Below are 21117 nucleotides of genomic sequence, written 5' to 3'. Positions count from 1 at the left end.
CCCCCCAGTAATTTAACTGAATTAAAATTATCTACAGGAGCTGGTACCTCAATTCTAAAGACAATTATTTAGAGGCAAATCCCACTATTTTCCACGGAGATGGGCAAAATTTGCACGCTAGTCACAAGCACCTTTGCTTTAAACAGATGTGGCAAAGTAGAAGTGATCAACACAGATTTAAAAGCTTGATTATAAACACATAACTTGCCATTGTCTCGAGTCCAAATTTCTCAGTTCTCGAAGAAGCTTTTCATTTTTTTTCAGGAGATGAAAGCTTCTCCTAAATAAGGAAATTTAACAAACATTTTCATCACCTGTGCAATGACAGATATAGGACAGCACAACAACACATTTTCAATTCCATTCATGTAATCTCCTACGGTCTTCCTGCCTTTTGTAAGACCTTTTTCTATATCAAAGAAGAATAGATCTTTTTAAAATAATATATACATATAGTTATTTTTTATCCCAGGTGGTCTTCTGCATCCTTGTTAGTGCCTTGAACATAATCCCCACTTCATTCCACTTCTTCCCATTTAATCTTGTGGGCTAAACAGGACTCCCTTTGGAGCACATAAAACCTGCTCTTTAGTAGGCCAGACGATAACTGCTTAGTGATAAAAAGGTACTTCCATGCCAGCCAAAAGAGCAAATGCAAAAAAGAAAAAAAGATAGAAAAAGGGGTGGGGGGCAAAACAAAACTCTGAACTGTGAGCTGCAATACAGCAGAGTAAAGCAACACCTAGATGTTCTACAAGATAAGCTATAGAATTTTAAAAGCCAAATTATGTTATAGTAACATAACTATCTTCCATATTATTTGTACTTATGTCACTGCTCATAAAACATGTTAAAGGAGTATCTTCTAAGAACAACACAAATACAGAAAAACAAACTGCTCTGACAAAATTAAATTTCAGTATGGAAGTAAAAGTGAAGATATGTTACAAAAACTGAGATCTAATTCCTTCTTATCATCACCACTGCATTTGAGGAAATGTTGGTGAATTAAGTATCCAATATGGGTAATAAGACACCTACTTCCATTTTGGATACTGTGCCTATAAGTAAATAATTGTAAAATGGGAACATAATTCCCATTGTAAAATGGTTTCATTGGACAGATTACAAGAGATAACAGCAGAAACAAATGACATACTTGGATATGCTTATTCTGTGTTATGATAATACTCAGAGACTGATTTGCTTACTGTTCTTATCTTTTACATATGTGCATGTTGATCTATAACAGACTGTACAATCAAACAAAAATACTGTCCACAAGGAACAGTTCAAACTGATGGTATTTCTGAATACAAGGGAAAGCGGATGCATCTATATGGGAGTTTGGACCAAGTACAAAGAGGAAAGGAGGAAAGGACAGTCTTTCTCTGACCAGGAAATCAGTGCAATACAAAACAATCAAACAGACCAGATCTCATTCCTGCCCTCCCTAGGATGAGATAAAAATGGCAGAAAAGCCATCCTTCACTCTTTTTGGTATGCACAAACTAGTCAACATTTTCAACTATAAATTGGCCCAATTTAGAATTGTCAGCATTTAACGACATTAAGAAGAGTTTTATAATAAACATGGGCCAGAACAAGTCATTATGGGAAAGTTGTGGCTGATGCCAGGAACAGCAGCCCAGTCTCTCCTTTTTTTCCCCTCCCCAGTAATGCCTCATAATACAAATGCATGACAGGAGTTAACATATAATGATATTTGGTATAACTGTTGTATGGGTATGGAAATACGCATATCAGTAGTGTAATGTTTTGTATTGGACTGTCAGGGAACAGAAGTGGGGCTCCTGTTTCCAGTGGCAACCATGTGCCACTGAAAACAGATACCTAGATTTGTTCTGAATGACAGATGAAAAAATAGCTGTATTTAATAGCAAAGTAATAGTGTCTTATTACCTTTTATCCCAAGAATTCATTCCCAGAATACTGAGAAGTAATCTACAATAGTAAAATGCCGAATAGGGTTTTTGTGGGGTTGGTTCTTCCTGCTCCATAGCTTTTGTATTTAAGTCATTGAAGTGCTTTTCAACAAAATCTCTTTCTTCTGTGTGTTGTTTAAGGATTGCATTGATTACATCATTTTCCTGCTTCTCTGAGACACAGATAGGCTGTGGAGCAGGAACATTGAGAGATATACCTGTCCTCTGCAAGCACTCAGGGCTAGTGATGCCTATATACTGCAAGAGCTCATCAAGGGCATCTTCTTCATCCCTAATTGTGTCCCATGTTGGTACTGTTTCTCTAAATCTCCTCTTCACCTGGAGGGCTAGTCCATCTTTTACACATAGTTCTTCTACATATGTAGCAGGTTCTGAAGTATCTTCTGGTTTCTCTTGATGGGGTAATGAGAGGACAAAAGAAGTTGGCTCAGATAAGCTACAGAGAGGTGGAGGTCCATAGAGAATGGCTGAATCCCACGAATATTTGCCAGATAGATCACGCACTATAATTCTAACATTTGAATTAGCTGATACAAGTCCAGCAGACAATCCCCCTCCAGGCATGTCCTCTTCTGCACGTATTTGTATACATGAAACTAACGTCGTATTGTTTAGCACGAAAAACTGGAGGTTGGGATTCTCAAAAAGTTCTGGAGAAAGCTCAGGGCTTTCACTGTAAGGATTGTCATTATTTTCACATACTTGACTTGTGAGCATAGCAGGTCCCCCACACATTGGATAATGGCCCAAATGGTTTACCAGATGTGTTATTACTGTACGAGCTGCCACAGAGATCAATCCTTGCTGAATATGAGATTTCACTGTAAAATAAAGGGGAATAATTTGAATTACACAATAAAAGCCAACATTTCAACAAGTTCTGAAGGGACAGCATGATAGGCATATAGACTTACAGGTAACATATACAGTGGTTAGAGCAATGGACTAGGATCTGGGGGACCTACATTCAAATCTCCATTGTGCCATGGAAGCTTGATAGACCTTGCGCCAATCGCACTTACTGTCTCACGGAGAACTTGTGGGTATGAAATGGAGGAGGGGCAGACCATGTATGCCACTTTGAGCTCCTTAGAGAAATAGTGAGATAAAAATGCACTGAAGAAATGTTATAGTGGAAAAAATACTGTTTTTCTAGGTATAATACATACTCTCATAAGGAAGTAAAGAAAATTAAACAGTTTAAAAAGGACAAAGGATATTTCTGGACACAATGCGGTAATTTCAAAGAATAATTGTGCAGAACGCGGCATCAACAATAGATTGTAATGCTCATGTTGCACATACAGTCTAACAGAACAGGCAACTATGCCAATGTACTGCTTAATATCAGGTAAAACCACAAGACTCAGAAAATTCACTAGGATCCTGTGTAGCAGCACATAGAATCTAGCTTCTCTCTGTATTTTAGGCCTGGAGATTACACTGTGTTGCTATGCAAATATGGGCAGTTAGCATTTACCAACATGTATCCATCTACTTTCTTGTTTTAAAAAAATGAAAAAAAGCTGAAGAAAGGAGTACACAGAGCCTAAGCAAGGGTGGGTTTCAGATGTTGGAGTTGGTTAAGTGGGCATTTTGACAAAACATGACTTCTCCTTTGTCATGTTTAACTGTGATGTCTAAACAAACATCCTTACAGTTTAAGATGACACTTTTAATTCTCTCCTAATGATGACTTTTGAGCCCTGCCACTTGATGGAGAATCAATAGAATCTGTAGGATCTTATTTAGAACTGACATTCTCCAATGCTAATTTTGTTCTTTGTTTTGCTTTTTCAATTTTTTTTCACTAGAAAAGATGCTCAGTTTTAAACATTAAAAGTATACAAGTTGCTTTGTTATAATAAAACAGTGTATATGAAAAAAAAGAAAATTCACACAATGAATACAATCTCAAGTCAAACATTCCTACAGATTGCACCCATAAGATTATATGTAAAGCCTATTTAGAGCAATTATAAAATTAATCTATGGAGTTATTAAACTTCTGACATGATACAATAAATTTTATAGGTATACCAAAATACCAATAATTGCAGAAATTACTTCACTAACAGGCAAAAAGCTGATGTGAAATATAAATATCTGGGGATTTACATCTTTATAAAAATATACTATTGGATACTTTGTAATGTATATTATTGAAAGCAGAATCTGGTCTCAAAAATCGGGTAAATTTTAAAATCTCATATCTTAGAAAAGAAGCAGTGATGAAGATGAAAATGTTACCCAGGAATATATTTGCATTTCTTAATATCACTCTTAGCAACACTATTAAATTTCTCAATAAAATTCAGGCAAAAATTAATACATTTATTTAGAACTACGAAGCCCAAGAATAGGAAATAAGGTGCTTCAATTCAGAATTCAGACATACTATAAAGAAGTAAGATTTGGAGTCTGATTGTTAAGGCTAAGGGAAGATACCTGATGCACAGCCTGGGACGCAGACCAGATTAATATTTATACTGTTTTATTATAAGGGGGGCAGGGGTGGGGCTGAACTGATTTCCCCCAAAGGAATCAATTATTCATCGTCCTGCCTTTGGAGTGGCTAGGAGAATTGGCAATTTCAGTTTGTGCATAAGACATGGTTTGTCCAAGTTAACAGATTTCAGAGGTACCCAATCAATTATGCTCCTTGATGAAGCAAAAGAAAAATGTAACCCAGCAGAGGTCTTTGGGTACTAATATATGCAATTAAGGGATTTTATACTGGATTTGGGCAGGAAGTTCAACATAAAATGAGATCTTACACAGATTGAACAAGTTTTTCTGGAATCATTAACACAAGAGGAGCTAGTGAAGAAATTCTATGGGGCACTTACGAAGCTGACCATGCCAGTATTATTATTTAAGGAAAAATGAGAAAGAGACCTGTCACTATGTCAACAGAGGAATGACACAAGCTGCATACAGCAATCTACTATGAATGTGTGAATTAAAGAGAATGGGATTAAGTTGCTATATAGGTGATATTATACGCCTCTTGTGTGTATAAAGTGCTGTCAAATTGTAGTAGACTTATGGTGACCCCATAGGGTTTTCAAGTGAAGAGATTAACAGAAGACGTTTGCCATTGCCTGCCTCTGCATAGCAACTCTGGTCTTCCTTGGTGGTCTCTCATCCAAGTACTAGCCTGGATTATCCAGGTCAGGGAATACCCCTCTTAGACTGGCAGAAATGTTCAATTAAGTTTCTAGTAAACATTGAAGATGTGAATGCCTGGTACCTTATAGAGCGGGGAAATGGTACGGGCTGTGAACACAACCCTCTTCTGTATGTAAGAGCCTGTTAAACAACTTGGCTCTTTAGGACAATAAAACAGCAAGGGCAACAGTAGATAAATTCTTAAATTTTAGCTGGATGAATGTAAGATAGAGCCCATCTTAGTGACTTCTCCATGATCATAACAATGGCTAAGAAAACTTACTTTTCCACCCACCACTATATCTGCAGAGTTCTTCATAAATGATATTCTAAGTGGCAAGAAACCTTTCATGTTCTTGGAGGCCACAAGAAATTCCTCAATACCTTGCTCTTAATGCGGACCCCCTCCCCTGGCCAGGCTCTTGGTGCAGATTCCATCCACTCTGGTCATCTTTGAAGGCCTTACTTTGAGTGCTCTTGCCATTTGAAGCCGGATGAGTGGCAATCCAGGAAAGGGCCTTGTTGGTCATGGTATAAAAACTGGAACTCCCTCCCCAGTGAGAGTCACCTGTCTCCTTCTGTCATTGTCTTCTGCCAGCAGGTGAAGACTTGTTTCATTTGGTGTACCCTCAGTAAACTTTTATTGGCCTTCCTCTCTGGTTATGTGCGTTTGTGTCTACTATATACTTTTATTGTATTTTTATATGTTTTAAATATTATTTTAATATTTTAAACGTTTTAATATCTGTTGTTTACCACCTTGAGGAGCCTATTTGGGTGGAAAGGTGACATATAAATATTTTTTAAAAATAAATAAATCTCTGCTAGCACAAAGAATCTTCATCAGCAGAACACCTCTTCCATTCAAAAAGCATGATGCATTAACGGGATCTGCAGTGCATCATTTATATTTACAGTGAACTTCATTTACTATACTGTTGCCCACTCATCCAATTTGGGGAGTTATTTTGGGAGCTCTTCTCAATCCCCCCATTTTTCATCATCTTAAAAAAATCTGGTATCAGCTGTAAATTTGGCCACTTCATTGCTTATCTCCAATTCCAGATCATTTATTCATGCATCAGTTCCAATACAGATCTCTGGGGAACTGCACAGCTCTTCATTGTAAAAAGGCTTCATTTGTTCCTCCTTCCTCCATTTAACTAGTTAATAATATAGGAGAGAACCCATTCTCTTATATCAAGTTTGTTCAGAAGTCTGACTCTGTCAAACACTTTTTTAAAAAGTCAAAGTTTGTAATGTCTACCTTAAAACTCAGACAAATTAAAGTTTGATGTTCTCTGAATTATAAGGTTTTTCATAAATAGTATGTTTTCATTACCTTGGAGAGGATATATTAGAATGGTAGCCCAAAATGGCACACACACATTTTTGTAACATATACAGAAAGCAGACATACACAAAGCCCTCTGTCAAAAAGGGTTTGTGCATTCCTGATATTGCTCCTCTGCTAAATGCATGCACAGACTGTCATAACTCTCCTCTTTCTTAAATGAGTATCATTGTGCCAATTACTTGACTAGAGAGCTCTAGAATGTTTGCAAGCTGTTTTTTTCACAGGTGCAGAACCCATACAGAGGACGGCATAGAATCAAATGAAAAAACAAATGGAATTTTACTGCTCAGGGATGATCCAAGACATTTTAGGATCTAAGTGGGACAGTGTAAATTAGTTTCACCCTCTCTCCCCCCAGTTCAATTTGTAAAATGTATATGTGAAATTGTAATGGATAGTTTACTGTTCTTTACTGGAAAGGGTAGGTAGGGCTAGCCCAGTGGCTATGGATCTTTCTTTCCTACTAATATTAACTTTGCGAGCTTCACATGCTGATTGCTCCAGGGGATTAAATATTATTCTTGTTACTGGGTTTCAAAGAGTTCTTGACGTGTATTTTGGGGTTTCAAGGAGTACTCAGCTGGAAGAAGCGACATGAAGCTTCAAATAAGCTTCAATAAGTATACCCACCAAAGCTCTCCCTCTTCTATTTGTTACTTAACAAGCTGCCACTTTGCAGAAAGACAACAGGGTAGCTAAACTCTTGAAGCAGATTTTTTTTTTAAAAAAAAATCTATCATCCTGGTCTTTATAGCTTATATACTTTAAGCACAGTGCTACAAACATACAGAACAAGGAAGTGTTTTCTTCTCCTGAAAACTATTGTGAAAGATAAGATGAAAAAAGAGGCTGGAAGGAAACCAGACACAGGGAGATGGAGTGATAGGACCTTAGATGACAAAACCGTAAAGAAAATGCCACTGTCTGGCTCCCCAGCTTATGTATCCTATGATCTATTCAATTAAATGGAAATGCCTTGAACTAATTTCTCTCCAATCCTTACCTTAAAGCTCTTTCTGGGAATGCATAAAACCAGCATCTTGCAAAGAATCATCTCTCTTTTAAAAAGCTTTTGTTTTCATATTAACTGAAAACCAAGCCCACTTACACAAACTTGGAATCTATCCATATGGCCAATGAAATGTCTGCCCGGGGGACTGGGGTGCTGAATGGTGAGAGTCTTTGTGTCTAGCTATTCTTGCTAGAGTTCCAAGGATCAACCAGAAGATGACCATTACTGGGCAGCAGAAATCATAATTCTCTTGGACTAGAACAGCCGTATGTTAAGTGGCTTAAAGCAAAGAGCACAAAGAACATGGGAATGAGGGAAGGCTGAGGCGCCAGAGCCCCATTATGACTGCTCCAGTGTTGGTTCTCATTTCTCACCCCAACCACCTAAGCGACAACTTCCCTTAATAACTATTTGCAATGCCAGCAGCAACAGATGCTGTAGGATAAAAAATGGTTAGCACTGTTTTCTTGCTGATAGTAACAACTACAAAGCCATCAGACTTGTGAACGCTGTAATTAATCTAAGATGTTTTTATTAATTATCTCATTTAGTTTATTCAAGATTTACAGGAATGTCCCTTGAATATAATTTTAAAGTGTGTATGGGGGGAGGGGAGGGGAGACAAAGTGCTTAACTTATCCAAGCCAAATAACATACAGCATTAATAAAATGTCTTTTAGGATATTAGCAAGAAACCATGAAAACCAGTCCTGTGGGGAAATGCAAAAAGAAGAACAGCAATGCTTGGGTTTGTGAAACAGACGTTCATTTAAAAAGGGGGAAAAAATTTCCACCTATTCAAGGATGTCTTTTCAAACTGTCAGATTAAACAAATCACACAGCATTTGCTGCAAACCCATAATTACACATTATTATAGCATACAAAAGCACCAAGGCACAAAAAGCTGCTGCAATTCTCTGCACTTGCAATGGAACATGTTGGGGAAGTTAATTTTGGCAAATACTTTAAATATTAGCTTTGCATAATATGTATAGGTGAAACCGTAATTAGGGCAGAATGAATCCTTCGATGCTTCTTTCATTCTGACCCTGCAGATGATTACTCTTTGCTAATAAGACCACAGCCATTTGACAAGAAGCCAACTACAGTACCTTGCTTCATTCTTCAGTAAATTTAATAATTACCGCTCCTCCTGCCAATAGTTCTCAAATCAGATTTGTTCAATCCAATACTGAGCTTATTAGAGGACAGCTCTGTGTTCAGAATTCTTTGGCCAAAAAAGTACTTGAAGATGATGAAACATGCCTCAGACAAGGGCACAATGATTAGCCATTTTCTCCACATAAAAAAAAACAGCACGGAGTCACTACAGACCACAAAATCACCCGCTGTTAGCACACAGCTGCTACAAAAAGGTTCTGCATTTATCTAGTCCTTAATACCTTTAAGGAAGCCTAAGGGGAACAGCTTAATATAGAAGGAGAATGACACTACACAGAATATTTGGTATCAGTATTAAAGCCCATCTTTTTCCAAATTTCTTTCCACCAGGGCCATTTGATATTTGCTAAAAGAGAGATGCAGCTGAGAACTTCTTGCAACCTTTATTTCACAGTGTTTATTTTCAGAGGAAAAATATTCCCAATGTGGACAAGTCTTTAGAAAATGTTGTCTTTTGAGATTCAGATAAATTTCTGCGAGAAATAAATATGAAGTGCATTTAAATGACTTAAGAAAACCCTCTTGCAGGTCCAGGGCATTTTTAAATTGTTCAAAAAATACTAAAAAGTTTAAATAATTTTTAAAAATATTATGACTTAAGTATTCCTTAACTGGTTGCTTGAATAACCATAATGATTTCATTTCAGTGTTGAAAGAATAAGTTAATGCAACTAAAAATAAAAACCATGTATCGTGCTACTTGTTTACTCATGAACAGGAGGGCAGATCTATATTAAGATGCATAGAAGGGCAGAAGGATCCATAGTAATTGATTTTTATGCTGTTGAGGAGATACTTATTTTAGCAAATCGAGTTACAATTGCTCAAAATTGCACTGAATTATTCCGCATTGATTAACACTATCCATAGTCTATAATGGTATTAGGCTTAATTTAAAATTCACATTTTAGACAAACAATTCAGTATTGGAAAGTGTTACATTATTTGGTCATAAGGAGGAATTTATCAAGGCCAACTGACCTTCTGTGACTGGCTGGAGTTTTGAAGATCGTTCTGAATCAGGTGAATGTAATGGCTCTGGTTCCTTCAAACTTTCTAAATGTATAAAAGGATCATAATCCGAAGATGCCAGATCAGAAAGGTTCATAGGAAAATATTTCGGGTTGCTAAAGCACTGAGATCCATACACACATCCATGAAGAACCTACAAACAAACACAAAATTGACTAAAGCCTATGAACATGTGCTTAAGTGTGGGGAAAATGATGACGGAGCCATAAGAGACATGACACATATGTGCACAGAGTGCTACATGTGTGCAGTCAATGATGTGCTGTTCTTAAGCCTACCAAAAGAACTGCTATGTAGGAAATATTTTCCACATAGATGCTACAGGTCAGCTGTTGGTAAAGTTAGTTAGCATAAGCACAACAGTGGCTTGCAGTAAACTTGCTGGGTAGACAAGTCCTGAAAAATAGATCCTCTAATCATTTAGAGTTTTTACTTAAAGTCTTATTTGTATGTTCTGTTCCTTTGGGGCTCCAGGTTTGGCAGTAGCCAATGCATATCAAACAGCAAAAACAGCTCTCCCTTTGCCTTAGCCATTTTATGTAGAGAGTAGCAATAAGGCCCATTGTTTGGAAAAATACAACGGGATCTAACAGCACATCCCCTCCCCCGCGCCTCGCCCCATGGCATCAGTTGAGGGGGGGGGCGAATCAGGGAAGAGATAGGGCTCCCTCCTCCTCCGGTTTCTCAGCTGCTGCTCAGCTTGTGCTCTAGCAGCATGGCCCTCCCAAGGCCTTGAAGAGGCAGTAGGGAGCCCCGACCCTGGCCACTGCAGGACCTTGTGAGGGCCTCACAGCTGTGCTGAGGCTTCCCGCAGTGGCAGCAGGCTCCCTGGAAGCTCTGAGGCAGCGGGATGGTTCCACGCTGCGGCGCTGGGTCTTCCCATCACTGGGCCAGGGCTTTGCAGACCTCTGGAAGCCCTGCGTGGCACTGGGCCTTCCTGCAGCTGCGCTGGGCCCCAAGGAGGCGGCAGGGAGGCAAACTGTTTTGCACCCGATTCACTTCTTATTCCCGCATACTATGCCTGCACAGGGATAAGAAGTGAGTCGCTGGCAACATGCTTTGCCTTTTACGTCTTAGGATGTTAAATAACATGTAAATAAGGTTTTAATCTCCAGCTATTTATCTGCATTTTAGAGCATTCTTGCTTTAGGTAACCTGGTTTACTGGTGGCTATCAACAGTGATTGTAAATTACAGTTAAATTGTTTTCAAAGCTCACATCCAAACAGAGGAAAAAAGATTAGGAAACAAAGGAGGACAAAACAGCTTACATAAAAAGTAAACTTTAAAAAACCTAGTGAAGTATTGTTCATTCATTTTCTAACATCAACTCTCATTTTAAAAACAAAGAGGGGGAAATATGTAAAAAGTACCTTATATATGCAATTTAGAACAGATTTTTCTGTTTTATCGTTTTCAGATACTGCAGTGCAAACAGGTTGAAATAGTGTCTTTAAAGGTAAGGCCATAATCCAGTCCAACAAGCAGAGAAGTAATGCTACCACCAGCTGAAACAAACGTTCATAATAACGAGTAACTATTACATGAAACAGACTGCTTTTATCCTGTATGTATCTAAAACATTTTTATGCCACCTTTCTGTCTAATTTGGGCCCTCAAAGTGGCAAACAATTACAAGTAAACACAAACTATTTTAAACAGTACATAAAATAAAACTGATAATTAAAAACAAACAAGAAGGAGGGTCAGTAAGGGTATGCCGGACGATATGGAAAAGTCTCCACTTGCTGTCAGAGGGCAATTCTTGAGGGGGATAAATGAATCCCCTTGGGGAGGTAGTTCAATAATTTTGGGGGGTTTCTTTGCCTTTCTTGGATTGTCCCCAGTCTAGCCTCAGACAGAGGGGGCATCCGAAGTAGGGCTTCTGAAGATGATCCTACTAAGCAGTTAGGTTCATATAGGAGTAGAAAGTCCTCCTATATACCTACCCGGCACTATGGTACCTTTCACACTCATGCTTTACAGCATTTCCACACCTGTTTAGTGTCCCATGTTTGCAGAGGTTTCACACTTGCAAGCTAGTCATGGGATGCAGTGCCGCTCTTAGTCCGCAGTATCCCCGATCTTTTCCTCCTGCAGACATACTGCGATGTTTATTTTGAACCCACTGTCGACTTGTGGCTAGCCCGATTAATGCCAGTGTGAACACTTTTGTCCTCTTTTTGCTTCTCTCCCCCATTCTCCTTTTCCTCAGGAGCTGATTGGTCTGTGTGGATCTGACCATACCCACTCTCCTTAGCTCCCCAACTGCTTTGTCTTCCCCCTTTATTTAACGTTTCAGCGTTTGCTGGCAGTGTGGCGAAGCGTCCCCCTGCCCACCTGGCTGGCAGCAGGGAGCCAGGCACCTGCCTGGCCTGGCCTGAGCAGGGAAAGCAGAGTGCAGAGTGGGAGGGGGGTGGGCAGGGCTGGGGTCGCGGGGTGCAAGGGTGCATGGTCACCCTCTGCATCCCAGTGCCTTCGTCTGAGCGATGCTCCCAAAGAATTTGGGCTTGGCTTAGCGGGAAACCCTGACAGGGGGGAGGGTTTCGGCTGTATAGCATGCAAGGCACTTGGTGCACAGTCTGAGGCTGAGCCAACTTTAATCTTCACTCAGCTGCATCTTGCCCTGGCCAAGTGCACGATTCACCCGCTTAAAGTCTGTATCCAGGAACATCAGTCTCAAATCCGACATGGAGTTAGAGAGGCACCACTCATGGAACATTTTATTCAACATCACGATTCAAAAATTGAGTTTAATGTGACTGTTCTACAAGTATTGCAAAACAGAAGTCCAAATGCCCAACGAAGATTGTTGCAACTTGAATCTCAACAGATACATAGATTAAATAGCTTGATCATGTATGGGCTTAACAATGCTTTAGACTTAAGTTGTTTTTTGTAACCTCCTGCAGCTGGCAGGCTACTGTATCTTTAAATGTAACTACATATAACTTATGGGAAGGTTACACCCAGGCATGACGCTAGCTCGTCCGGAAGTGACTGTAATGGTGGAATGATATTGCTGGTTACACTCGTTGTGAGTAAATATGTTCATGGTTTGTTAAGACGTTTATTCAATGCTTGGTAAAAAAATGAATGTATGATTAATATTGAATTACATGACAGATATACTGCCTGTGAAGAAGCCTTTGGTGCGAAAAGGGGTGGGACTCCGTACAGGCTGGCGAAACCCATAGGCGGCGTAAATTACTTATGAGGAGGCACCTTCCATCAATATGTACACAACCTTGGCTACCATTTTGCTATATTATGGACTATTATGAATTGATTCCAGGCATTTTGCTGTATACATCGTACGAAGTGACTTTGAACCTTTCTACCATTGTTGATACTTTGGTGTATGTATGGTGAGACATGTTGAATGTTTGAATTTATTTTACTGAGCACTTTGCACTTTAAATATAAATTTCTGTTATTTTGGGTTATTGTATACTGCATAGGCCTTTTGTACTTTGTATCATTCTGGTGCCCCTGGAGCAGCTCTTCTGTCAGTTCTGGCCAAGTGCTGGCAAGTTTGTGAACCGGGGATTATCTGCAGCCCAGAGCAAAGAAGGGCGGAAGGCTGCGAATGAGCAAGGGATGCCTGGGATTCTTCCTCCAGCAAGGCCTCCGCTCAGCCTCTCCTCTCTTCTGGCTCCCATCCTTGCACCCCCTCCACCCCTGCATCCTGCTGCTGCAGCTTCCTCTTACACTTCCTCATCACATTTGAGCTGTTTGCTTCTCTACACCGCCCTCTCCTTTTCCTTGAGCTGATTAGTATGTGTGGATCTAATAAAACCCACTTTCCTCAGCACGCTGTCCGTTTCTGTGAATTTTTTTTGTATTTCTAAAGGACAGTAATGTTTCAGCATTGTGCATCTTTTTTTAAATCAATGGATAGGAAGCAACGCTCTTATATTACTGTTGTTTGGGAAAAAGGTGTCACGGGAAATCACCACCAGTAGATATGCTCTCTGGCTCCGCAAAGAACCACTTCTGTTCGTTTGAACATTTGGACATGTTTCCTTTTTGATTTTTAATGCTCAATATAAATGATAATAATGACCTTAATGGCATTCGAACAAACATGGGGATTCTTTCTCCAAAAAGATCACCTCACCCCACCCATTTAGGGTTCACGTGATCACGTGAGACCAATGGTGGATGAAAAATTTGCTGGGTGGGGACAATCAGCTCTCAACACCCCTTGGCTCTATTTTCAAACATGAAAAGTTAGGGTGCGAAAATGGCTGCACAGAGATGCAGTACTGATGTGCATAGGGAGGGGTGGGGTTTCAAGTGGTAATGTCACAATGTTACAACGTATGCACAAACTTTTAAAAAAAAGGGTAATATGAATTCCAAAGCCCACAAAGCCCACAACAAAACCAGGGCTTTGAAGCAAGTGTGAAACAAAATGCAGGAGACCAACCCGAAACTTCTTGGACAGTGTGAAACACATGGGTGCTGAGCCGAATCTGTTGCAATCATGTGACTCCTCGGAAATGGTGCGTTAACCCGTGAGTGTGATATGTACCTATGATAACCTTTAGAGGCCCTGCTTCCTTTCTTTATTTGGCCTTAAGGGCTAAATGTCCAATACTATTGGTAACAGAAAGACAACACCAAATATACAGGCCACTAAAAGTTAAGCACGTTTGAGTTTGACTTAGTTCAATGGGAAACTTAGACTCAATGGGACCAACATAATTAACTTTGGGTGGGTTATATCTATAATGAGGAACAGAGAGAGACTAAGGGTCATATCATTAATTTATTTGTTACATATAATATATAATCAAGTCTAGGTATAATTTCATTAGTCTACATATGATTTGTCAACTTTTGCTGAATATTTGTTGGTATTCAAGTATGACCTTTGCACTGACTATTTCAGAGTCTTCCACATTTTTGGAAATTCTTATTGAATCTATGCAAAAAACGAAACCTACAATATTTGTTCATAAATATTTGATGTCAGTCAATAAATATATGTAGATCACACAATTTTGCCAAAGCAGTGGGATAAGGCCTTAAATGTTATACTTGTCACTCCTATGGAGCTTAAGCTGCACCTTTCTCAACAAAAAATTCTATTTAGGGTATACTGGACACCACGGAGCCTTCATAGTAATTAGTATAGTGTCTAATTGCTGACTCTGTAGTTTGCAGGATGTGTTTCTTAGGTAACAAGAGAGCTGTCCCAGGGGCACAGAACAAACACGAGGTACAAAGAGCCCTTAGGAGAAAACTATAACAGCAATTATCCCAAATTCATATATTTAAAGTGCTCAAGCGCTCAGTGCAAATACTATCAACATATAAATATCAACGGTGGTGTAAAGCCACGAAGTACTTGGAAAACAGTCCAAAATCAAGCAGAAATATAGTCCATAATGGAGAAGGACGTTTCTCAAATAAGCAATATTCAAATGTAAAGGTCTTCTCTCGAGTAATGTCCCCTGCCTACGGGGTTCGCCGGCATGCAAAAAGTCCAGTCCCGTTTTGCCCCAAAGGCTTCTTCACAGGTAAAACATCTGTTATACAATTCAGTATAAGACAAACATTAATTCAACATATTCCAAGTAGTAGTTGTCCAAGTCAATTACAAGCATATCTACGAGCGTAACGGTCAATCTCATTCCACCATTGCAGTACTTCCAGATGATCTAGCGTCGTACCTAAGAGTAGCCTTCCCAAAGCTTATATACAGTATTCACTTTAAAGGTACAGTCACCCGACATCCATTAGGAGTTTATTATCAGGTTAGGGGGGTGGCAATGGGGTGTTCTGCCACCCCCAGTATTGCTAACCTATTCATGGCAGCTTTAGAAGAGAAGTTTATTTTGAATATAAATGAGAATCCTTCAGCAAGATCGTGTGGTATCGCAGGTATATTGATGATATCATACTCGTACTAGAAGATGGCATGTACGCAGAGACATTAGGACAATGGATGAATGGGGTAGATGCCAATATAGTTCACATGGCAGGGTAGTGCTGATTGTGTCAATTTTCTTGACGTAACTGTGTTCAAACTTGACAGCCAGAAACTAGGAGTACGTCCCTTTAGAAAGCCTACGGACTGCCCCTCTTACTTGCACTTCTCCTCGTTTCATCCCTCACATATAAGAAGAAACATACCTGTTTCCCAGTACTTATGGTTGAAATGCAATTCGTCTTGTACTGGTGATTTCAATCATACAAGGAAACTTTTAGACAGAAGCTTCGAATCTAGGGGCTACCCCACGAGAATCATAGAGGAGGCTAATGTAAGAGCCATTAACACGCCCCGTGATTCCTTATTGGTTCCCAAGGGGAGATGGGGAGACAACAGATTAAAATGGGTTTCAGATGATACCAATTTGGCTCTGGGGATTGTTGATATTGTTTGGAAACATTGGCATTTAGTTTCTAGGATAGAAGGTTGTGAACAGACGCCATCTGCAGGGTTCAGGCGTACGAGAAATCTGAAGGATATGATAGTGCATTCAGCAATGGTGGTAGAAGATAAGAACGTGCAACTTCCTAAAGGGCACTTTCCCTGCGGGAGTTGCAATATCTGCCCAGTGACCGTAAAAACTACAGAGATCATTAACCCTAGTAATAACAGACCTCTCTATTGCACTGCTTTGTCCAATTGCAAAACATCACATGTGATGTATTTGTTTCAATGCAGCTGCCCGTTGATGTATGTGGGCAGTACCACTCGCCCACTGAAAACTCGCATTCAGGAGCACCAGTCTCGAATTCAACATGGTGTTATAGAGGCACCGCTTGTAGAACACTTTATCCAACACCATGACTCTAAAATAGAATTTAAATTGAACGGTCCTTCAGGTATTCCAGGGTAAGAATCTTGATGCCCAATGTAGGTTGCTACAACTCGAATCACCGTGGATACATAGATTAAATAGCTTGAGCCCTTACGGGCTTAACTATGCCTTGGATTTGAGTTGTTTTTTGTAACCTCCTAATGGATGTCAGGTGACTGTACCTTTAAAGTGAATACTGTATATAAGCTTTGGGAAGGCTACTCCCAGGTACGATGCTAGATCGTCCGGGAGTACTGCAATGGTGGAATGAGATTGACTGTTACGCTCATTGTGAGTAGATATGCTTGTAATTGACTTGGACAACTACTACTTGGAATATGTTGAATTAATGTTTGTCTTATACTGAATTGTATAACAGATGTTTTGCCTGTGAAGAAGCCTCTGGGGCAAAACGGGATTGGACTTTTTGCATGCCGGCGAACCCCGTAGGCAGGGGACATTACTCGAGAGAAGACCTCTACATTTGAATATTGCTTATTTGAGAAACGTCCTTCTCCATTATGGACTATATTTCTGCTTGATTTTGGACTGTTTTCCAAGTACTTCGTGGCTTTACACCACCGTTGATATTTATATGTTGATAGTATTTGCACTGAGCACTTTAAATATATGAATTTGGGATAATTGCTGTTATAGTTTTCTCCTAAGGGCTCTTTGCACCTCGTGGATGTGTTTCTTAAGCATATGCTCTGGCTATGTCCAGTTATTTGATCTTTTTGGGAGGAACTTATTACTCATATTTATTTTGTATTAGAATACTCATTGATCTTTGAGGACGTTTATGTACTTTTAAACTGCCCACCTGTACCCTGGAATCTAACTGATGGTAAAAGAAAATGGACCCTCTACGCATTAACTGTAGCTGTACTGTACTATACAGGACTTACATTACAACACTGGAGAGACAAATGCCCACCTCCCATAATTCAATGGATGAAGGACCGTACAACTTTATCTATATTGTGAATGGACTTATTTTTAGATATTTGGAAACCCTGTATGGAATGTATATATTTCTCCCTACTCTTGTCATACATATATTTCTGTTATGTATGAGTCTTATTTTTTCTTTTCAAATAAAAAAATAATTTAAAATAACATAATTAAGTGACATCATCAAAACTGACTTATGGAGATGCTCAAGGGGTTTTCAAAGCAAGAGATGAGCAGAATTGGTCTAACATTGCTTTCTTCTGCATAGTAAAACTGGGCTTCCTTGGAGGCCTCCCATCCATGTAGTTAACCATGGCCAACCTGGCTTAGTTTCCAAGCTGTGAAGTGCTTGAACTAGCCTGGGATATTAGGCTGCTTTGCTACCCATACAGGCAGTGAAACAGATATGTGGAACAGTCTGAACACATTTTATGTATGGATATAGGAAAGTTATCCAGCTTGGAGTGGCTCTCAGACTAAGCTTACTTCATAGGAAATAAGTCCCAACGAATTCATTTGTACTTATAACCAAGCAAAGGATTGTATTCCAAGTCCCACTTCTGTGGATGAAGGCCATGGAAACAGTATTAATGTTCCAAAGGAACATTAGAATGAAGTTTTTAAAGAGTATTCAAGGGTAGTCAAAGTGCACCACAGTAGTAAATTTCTGAGTTTCTGAAACATGAATGATCTCATTAAGAAAAAGACAGACTAATTAATTAAAGAAAATACTTCCAGTGAATTTCTGCTCTTGTAGACAGTAGATGCAGAGGAGTTAGCCGTGTTAGTCTGTGGTAGTAAAATCAAAAAGAGTCCAGTAGCACCTTTAAGACTAACCAATTTTATTGTAGCATAAGCTTTCGAGAATCAAGTTCTCTTCGTCAGATGCCTGATACAGAGACTGGTCAAATACAGAAGAGCAGGAGAGAGAAGAGGCAATTAGGGGGAGGAAGGGGGAGGGAGCAATCAAAACATTCCTTTGCTAGTATATGTAAACATCTCCTTTTAGTGTGTGTATCAGTTGGCTTCAAAGGAGTTTGCCCTGTTAGTTTGTAGAAGCCAAACAGCTAGACCATCCAATTCCAATGCAGTATGGGCCTTCGATAACCACAGCTCTCCCTGCCAGATGCATCTGACAAAGAGATCTGTGGTTCCTGAAAGCCCACGCCAGGTGCCACTGAGCTCCGCCAGACCCCACCTCTGTAAAGGAAATCTGTTACCTGTGGTAATGTGATAACCATTCATAGTCCCTATTCAGTCCCAACTTGACAGAGTCAAATTTGCATATGGGAGGCTGCTGAACTGGAATTCATATGCAAATTTGACTCTGTCAAGTTGGGACTGAATAGGGACTATGAATGGTTATCACATTACCACAGGTAACAGATTTCCTTTACAGAGGTGGGGTCTGGCGGAGCTCAGTGGCACCTGGCGTGGGCTTTCAGGAACCACAGATCTCTTTGTCAGATGCATCTGGCAGGGAGAGCTGTGGTTATCGAAGGCCCATACTGCATTGGAATTGGATGGTCTAGCTGTTTGGCTTCTACAAACTAACAGGGCAAACTCCTTTGAAGCCAACTGATACACACATTAAAAGGAGATGTTTACATATACTAGCAAAGGAATGTTTTGATTGCTCCCTCCCCCTTCCTCCCCCTAATTGCCTCTTCTCTCTCCTGCTCTTCTGTATTTGACCAGTCTCTGTATCAGGCATCTGACGAAGAGAACTTGATTCTCGAAAGCTTATGCTACAATAAAATTGGTTAGTCTTAAAGGTGCTACTGGACTCTTGTAGACAGTAGGGCATCCAGTATAGGGCATCCTGTCCCCTGGGATTGAGTTGATAGTACTAAAATATGGTTGAACTTACCTGTAACTGATGTTCATCATGTTATTCTGTGCAGGCACACAGGGGATTGGTGCATCTGCAGGCCTACTGTGGACTTTCAGAAAGCTCCTAACTGTGAGGTGCTTTCCTACCCTTTAGTCTTTCCTACCCTCTAGCAGAGTTCCCATCAACAGTACCTATAGAAAGGGTGGGCCTACATTTCTGTTTTCTAAGGCCACTGCTGGAGAAGGGGACTCAAAACAGGAACTCACAGCAGAGACAGAGGGAAGGACATGTGCCTGCACAAAAAAACACGTGATGAATATCAGTTACAAACAAGTGCAACCATATTTTCATCATCATGTCTTCTGTGCAGTCCCACGTGGGAGAGTGGTGAGCTAGCTTACCAGAGGATGTAGGTGTGAAGCGCTTAACAAAATAGGCTGTGGGGGATGGTAGCATCACTCCTGGAATCCACATCAATGGCATAGAGCTTGATGAACCTAGATTGTGTAGACCAGGGGTCTGCCTGCAAATATCCAGCACAGAGGATCTGCTATGGAAAGGAGAGTAGAAAGCCTGGGCCCAACCAGAATGGGCTATAGGCTCCAGTGGGCATATAACAGTTAGCATCCTCATACCTTCTACAAATGAGGGCATAATTCAATGAGATACTGTCTGGTGACTTTACAGCCTTGTCTTAATCCCACCATAGGCAATAAAAAGATTTCTATTTTTCCTGAACAACTCTGTTCTTCAGGTCTAAGGAGTGCAAGGCCCTTTCAGTCTCGGGTTTGGATGTTGGAAAGATTTAGCAGTACCAAATCTTAGTTTAGATGAAAAGATGAAACCGGGTTGGAAGGGCTTGGTCACAAAAGACGTTTTTCTTCTGAAATTAAAGAAAGCAAGGGTCTGCCCTGAGTGCCTGTATCTTGCTTATTCTCCTGGCAGAAGTGATGGCAACTTAGAGAGGACCAGGGACGAACGCCATTGTGTGATGGCCAAAATGTATGGAGGGTAGAGGATGGCTAGTCTCTTCAGTCAGCATTAGCAAGCATCAACTCTCAAGGATACGGTCACGGAATGCTGAGATTCCAGAAAGGTGGACCTTTGATGGAAGAATTGGCCAGATGTCTATCCTTTAGGAAAACCTAGTTGAAAATAGCTGTACAGGAACCCCACTTGAAAGAGTAGCATTTCCTGGTCGAGGGCTTTGTGGCCTCAAGCAAGGTGTTTTGTACAATTTGAGAATATTCTCCTATTGTGGATGGATCAGGCAGTTAGACTGAGACTACAAAGTTTGTGATAGTAGATTTACCCAATGTGGAGAAGGTTGGGAGCTTGGGGAAATGTATGAATTTTGGAACCAGCTCTGTCTTAGCCAGTAAGGGGCTATGATGGCCGCAGTAACAAAATGCTGCTGAGGGTTCAAATAATGAGGAAGGCATAGAAGAGGGCATCCTGCCAACAGAACTGAAAGGTATTCCCTATAGGCTGTGAGTCTTTTCCTGCATGGAACAATTTTTTTTGTATTTTGAATTGAGAGGTGGTGAAAAGGTTTATGGAAGGTGTCACCTAAGTAAAGAAAAGGGGGAAGAGAGATGTGGTGGAAAGGGACCATTTGTGACTCTCCAATGAGGCACGGCTCAAGATATCCACCTAACCATTGTCTTTTCCTGCTATATCTATGGTGTGAAGACCCACCTTGTGACAGATGGTCCAGTCTCATATTAGAGAGACTTCGTGACATAATGCAAGAGAAACTGTCCCCTCTTGCCTCTTGATGTAGTGCTTGGCCA

The 21117-nt window shown here is 40.1% G+C and overlaps 1 protein-coding gene across 7 annotated transcripts in view; it reads right to left on the bottom strand.

The window, feature by feature from the left end:
- RALGAPA1 (Ral GTPase activating protein catalytic subunit alpha 1) overlaps positions 1–21117 on the bottom strand; it is a 190947-nt gene that overhangs the window by 59082 nt on the left and 110748 nt on the right. For all 7 annotated transcript variants that reach the window (XM_054972958.1, XM_054972960.1, XM_054972961.1 and 4 more), the window contains 4 exons: positions 11095–11229; positions 9672–9855; positions 1924–2788; positions 209–280 (listed from right to left, as the gene is read on the bottom strand). In XM_054972958.1, coding sequence (XP_054828933.1) covers positions 209–280; positions 1924–2788; positions 9672–9855; positions 11095–11229 — 1256 coding nt within the window. The remainder of the gene's footprint in view (positions 1–208; positions 281–1923; positions 2789–9671; positions 9856–11094; positions 11230–21117) is intronic.

The sequence above is a fragment of the Eublepharis macularius genome, chromosome 2, assembly GCF_028583425.1.
Source record: "Eublepharis macularius isolate TG4126 chromosome 2, MPM_Emac_v1.0, whole genome shotgun sequence".
In the NCBI taxonomy this organism is placed as follows: domain Eukaryota; kingdom Metazoa; phylum Chordata; class Lepidosauria; order Squamata; family Eublepharidae; genus Eublepharis; species Eublepharis macularius.
The sequence above is the reverse complement of the archived record's forward strand: the minus strand, read 5'-3'. Positions and strand labels throughout refer to the sequence as shown.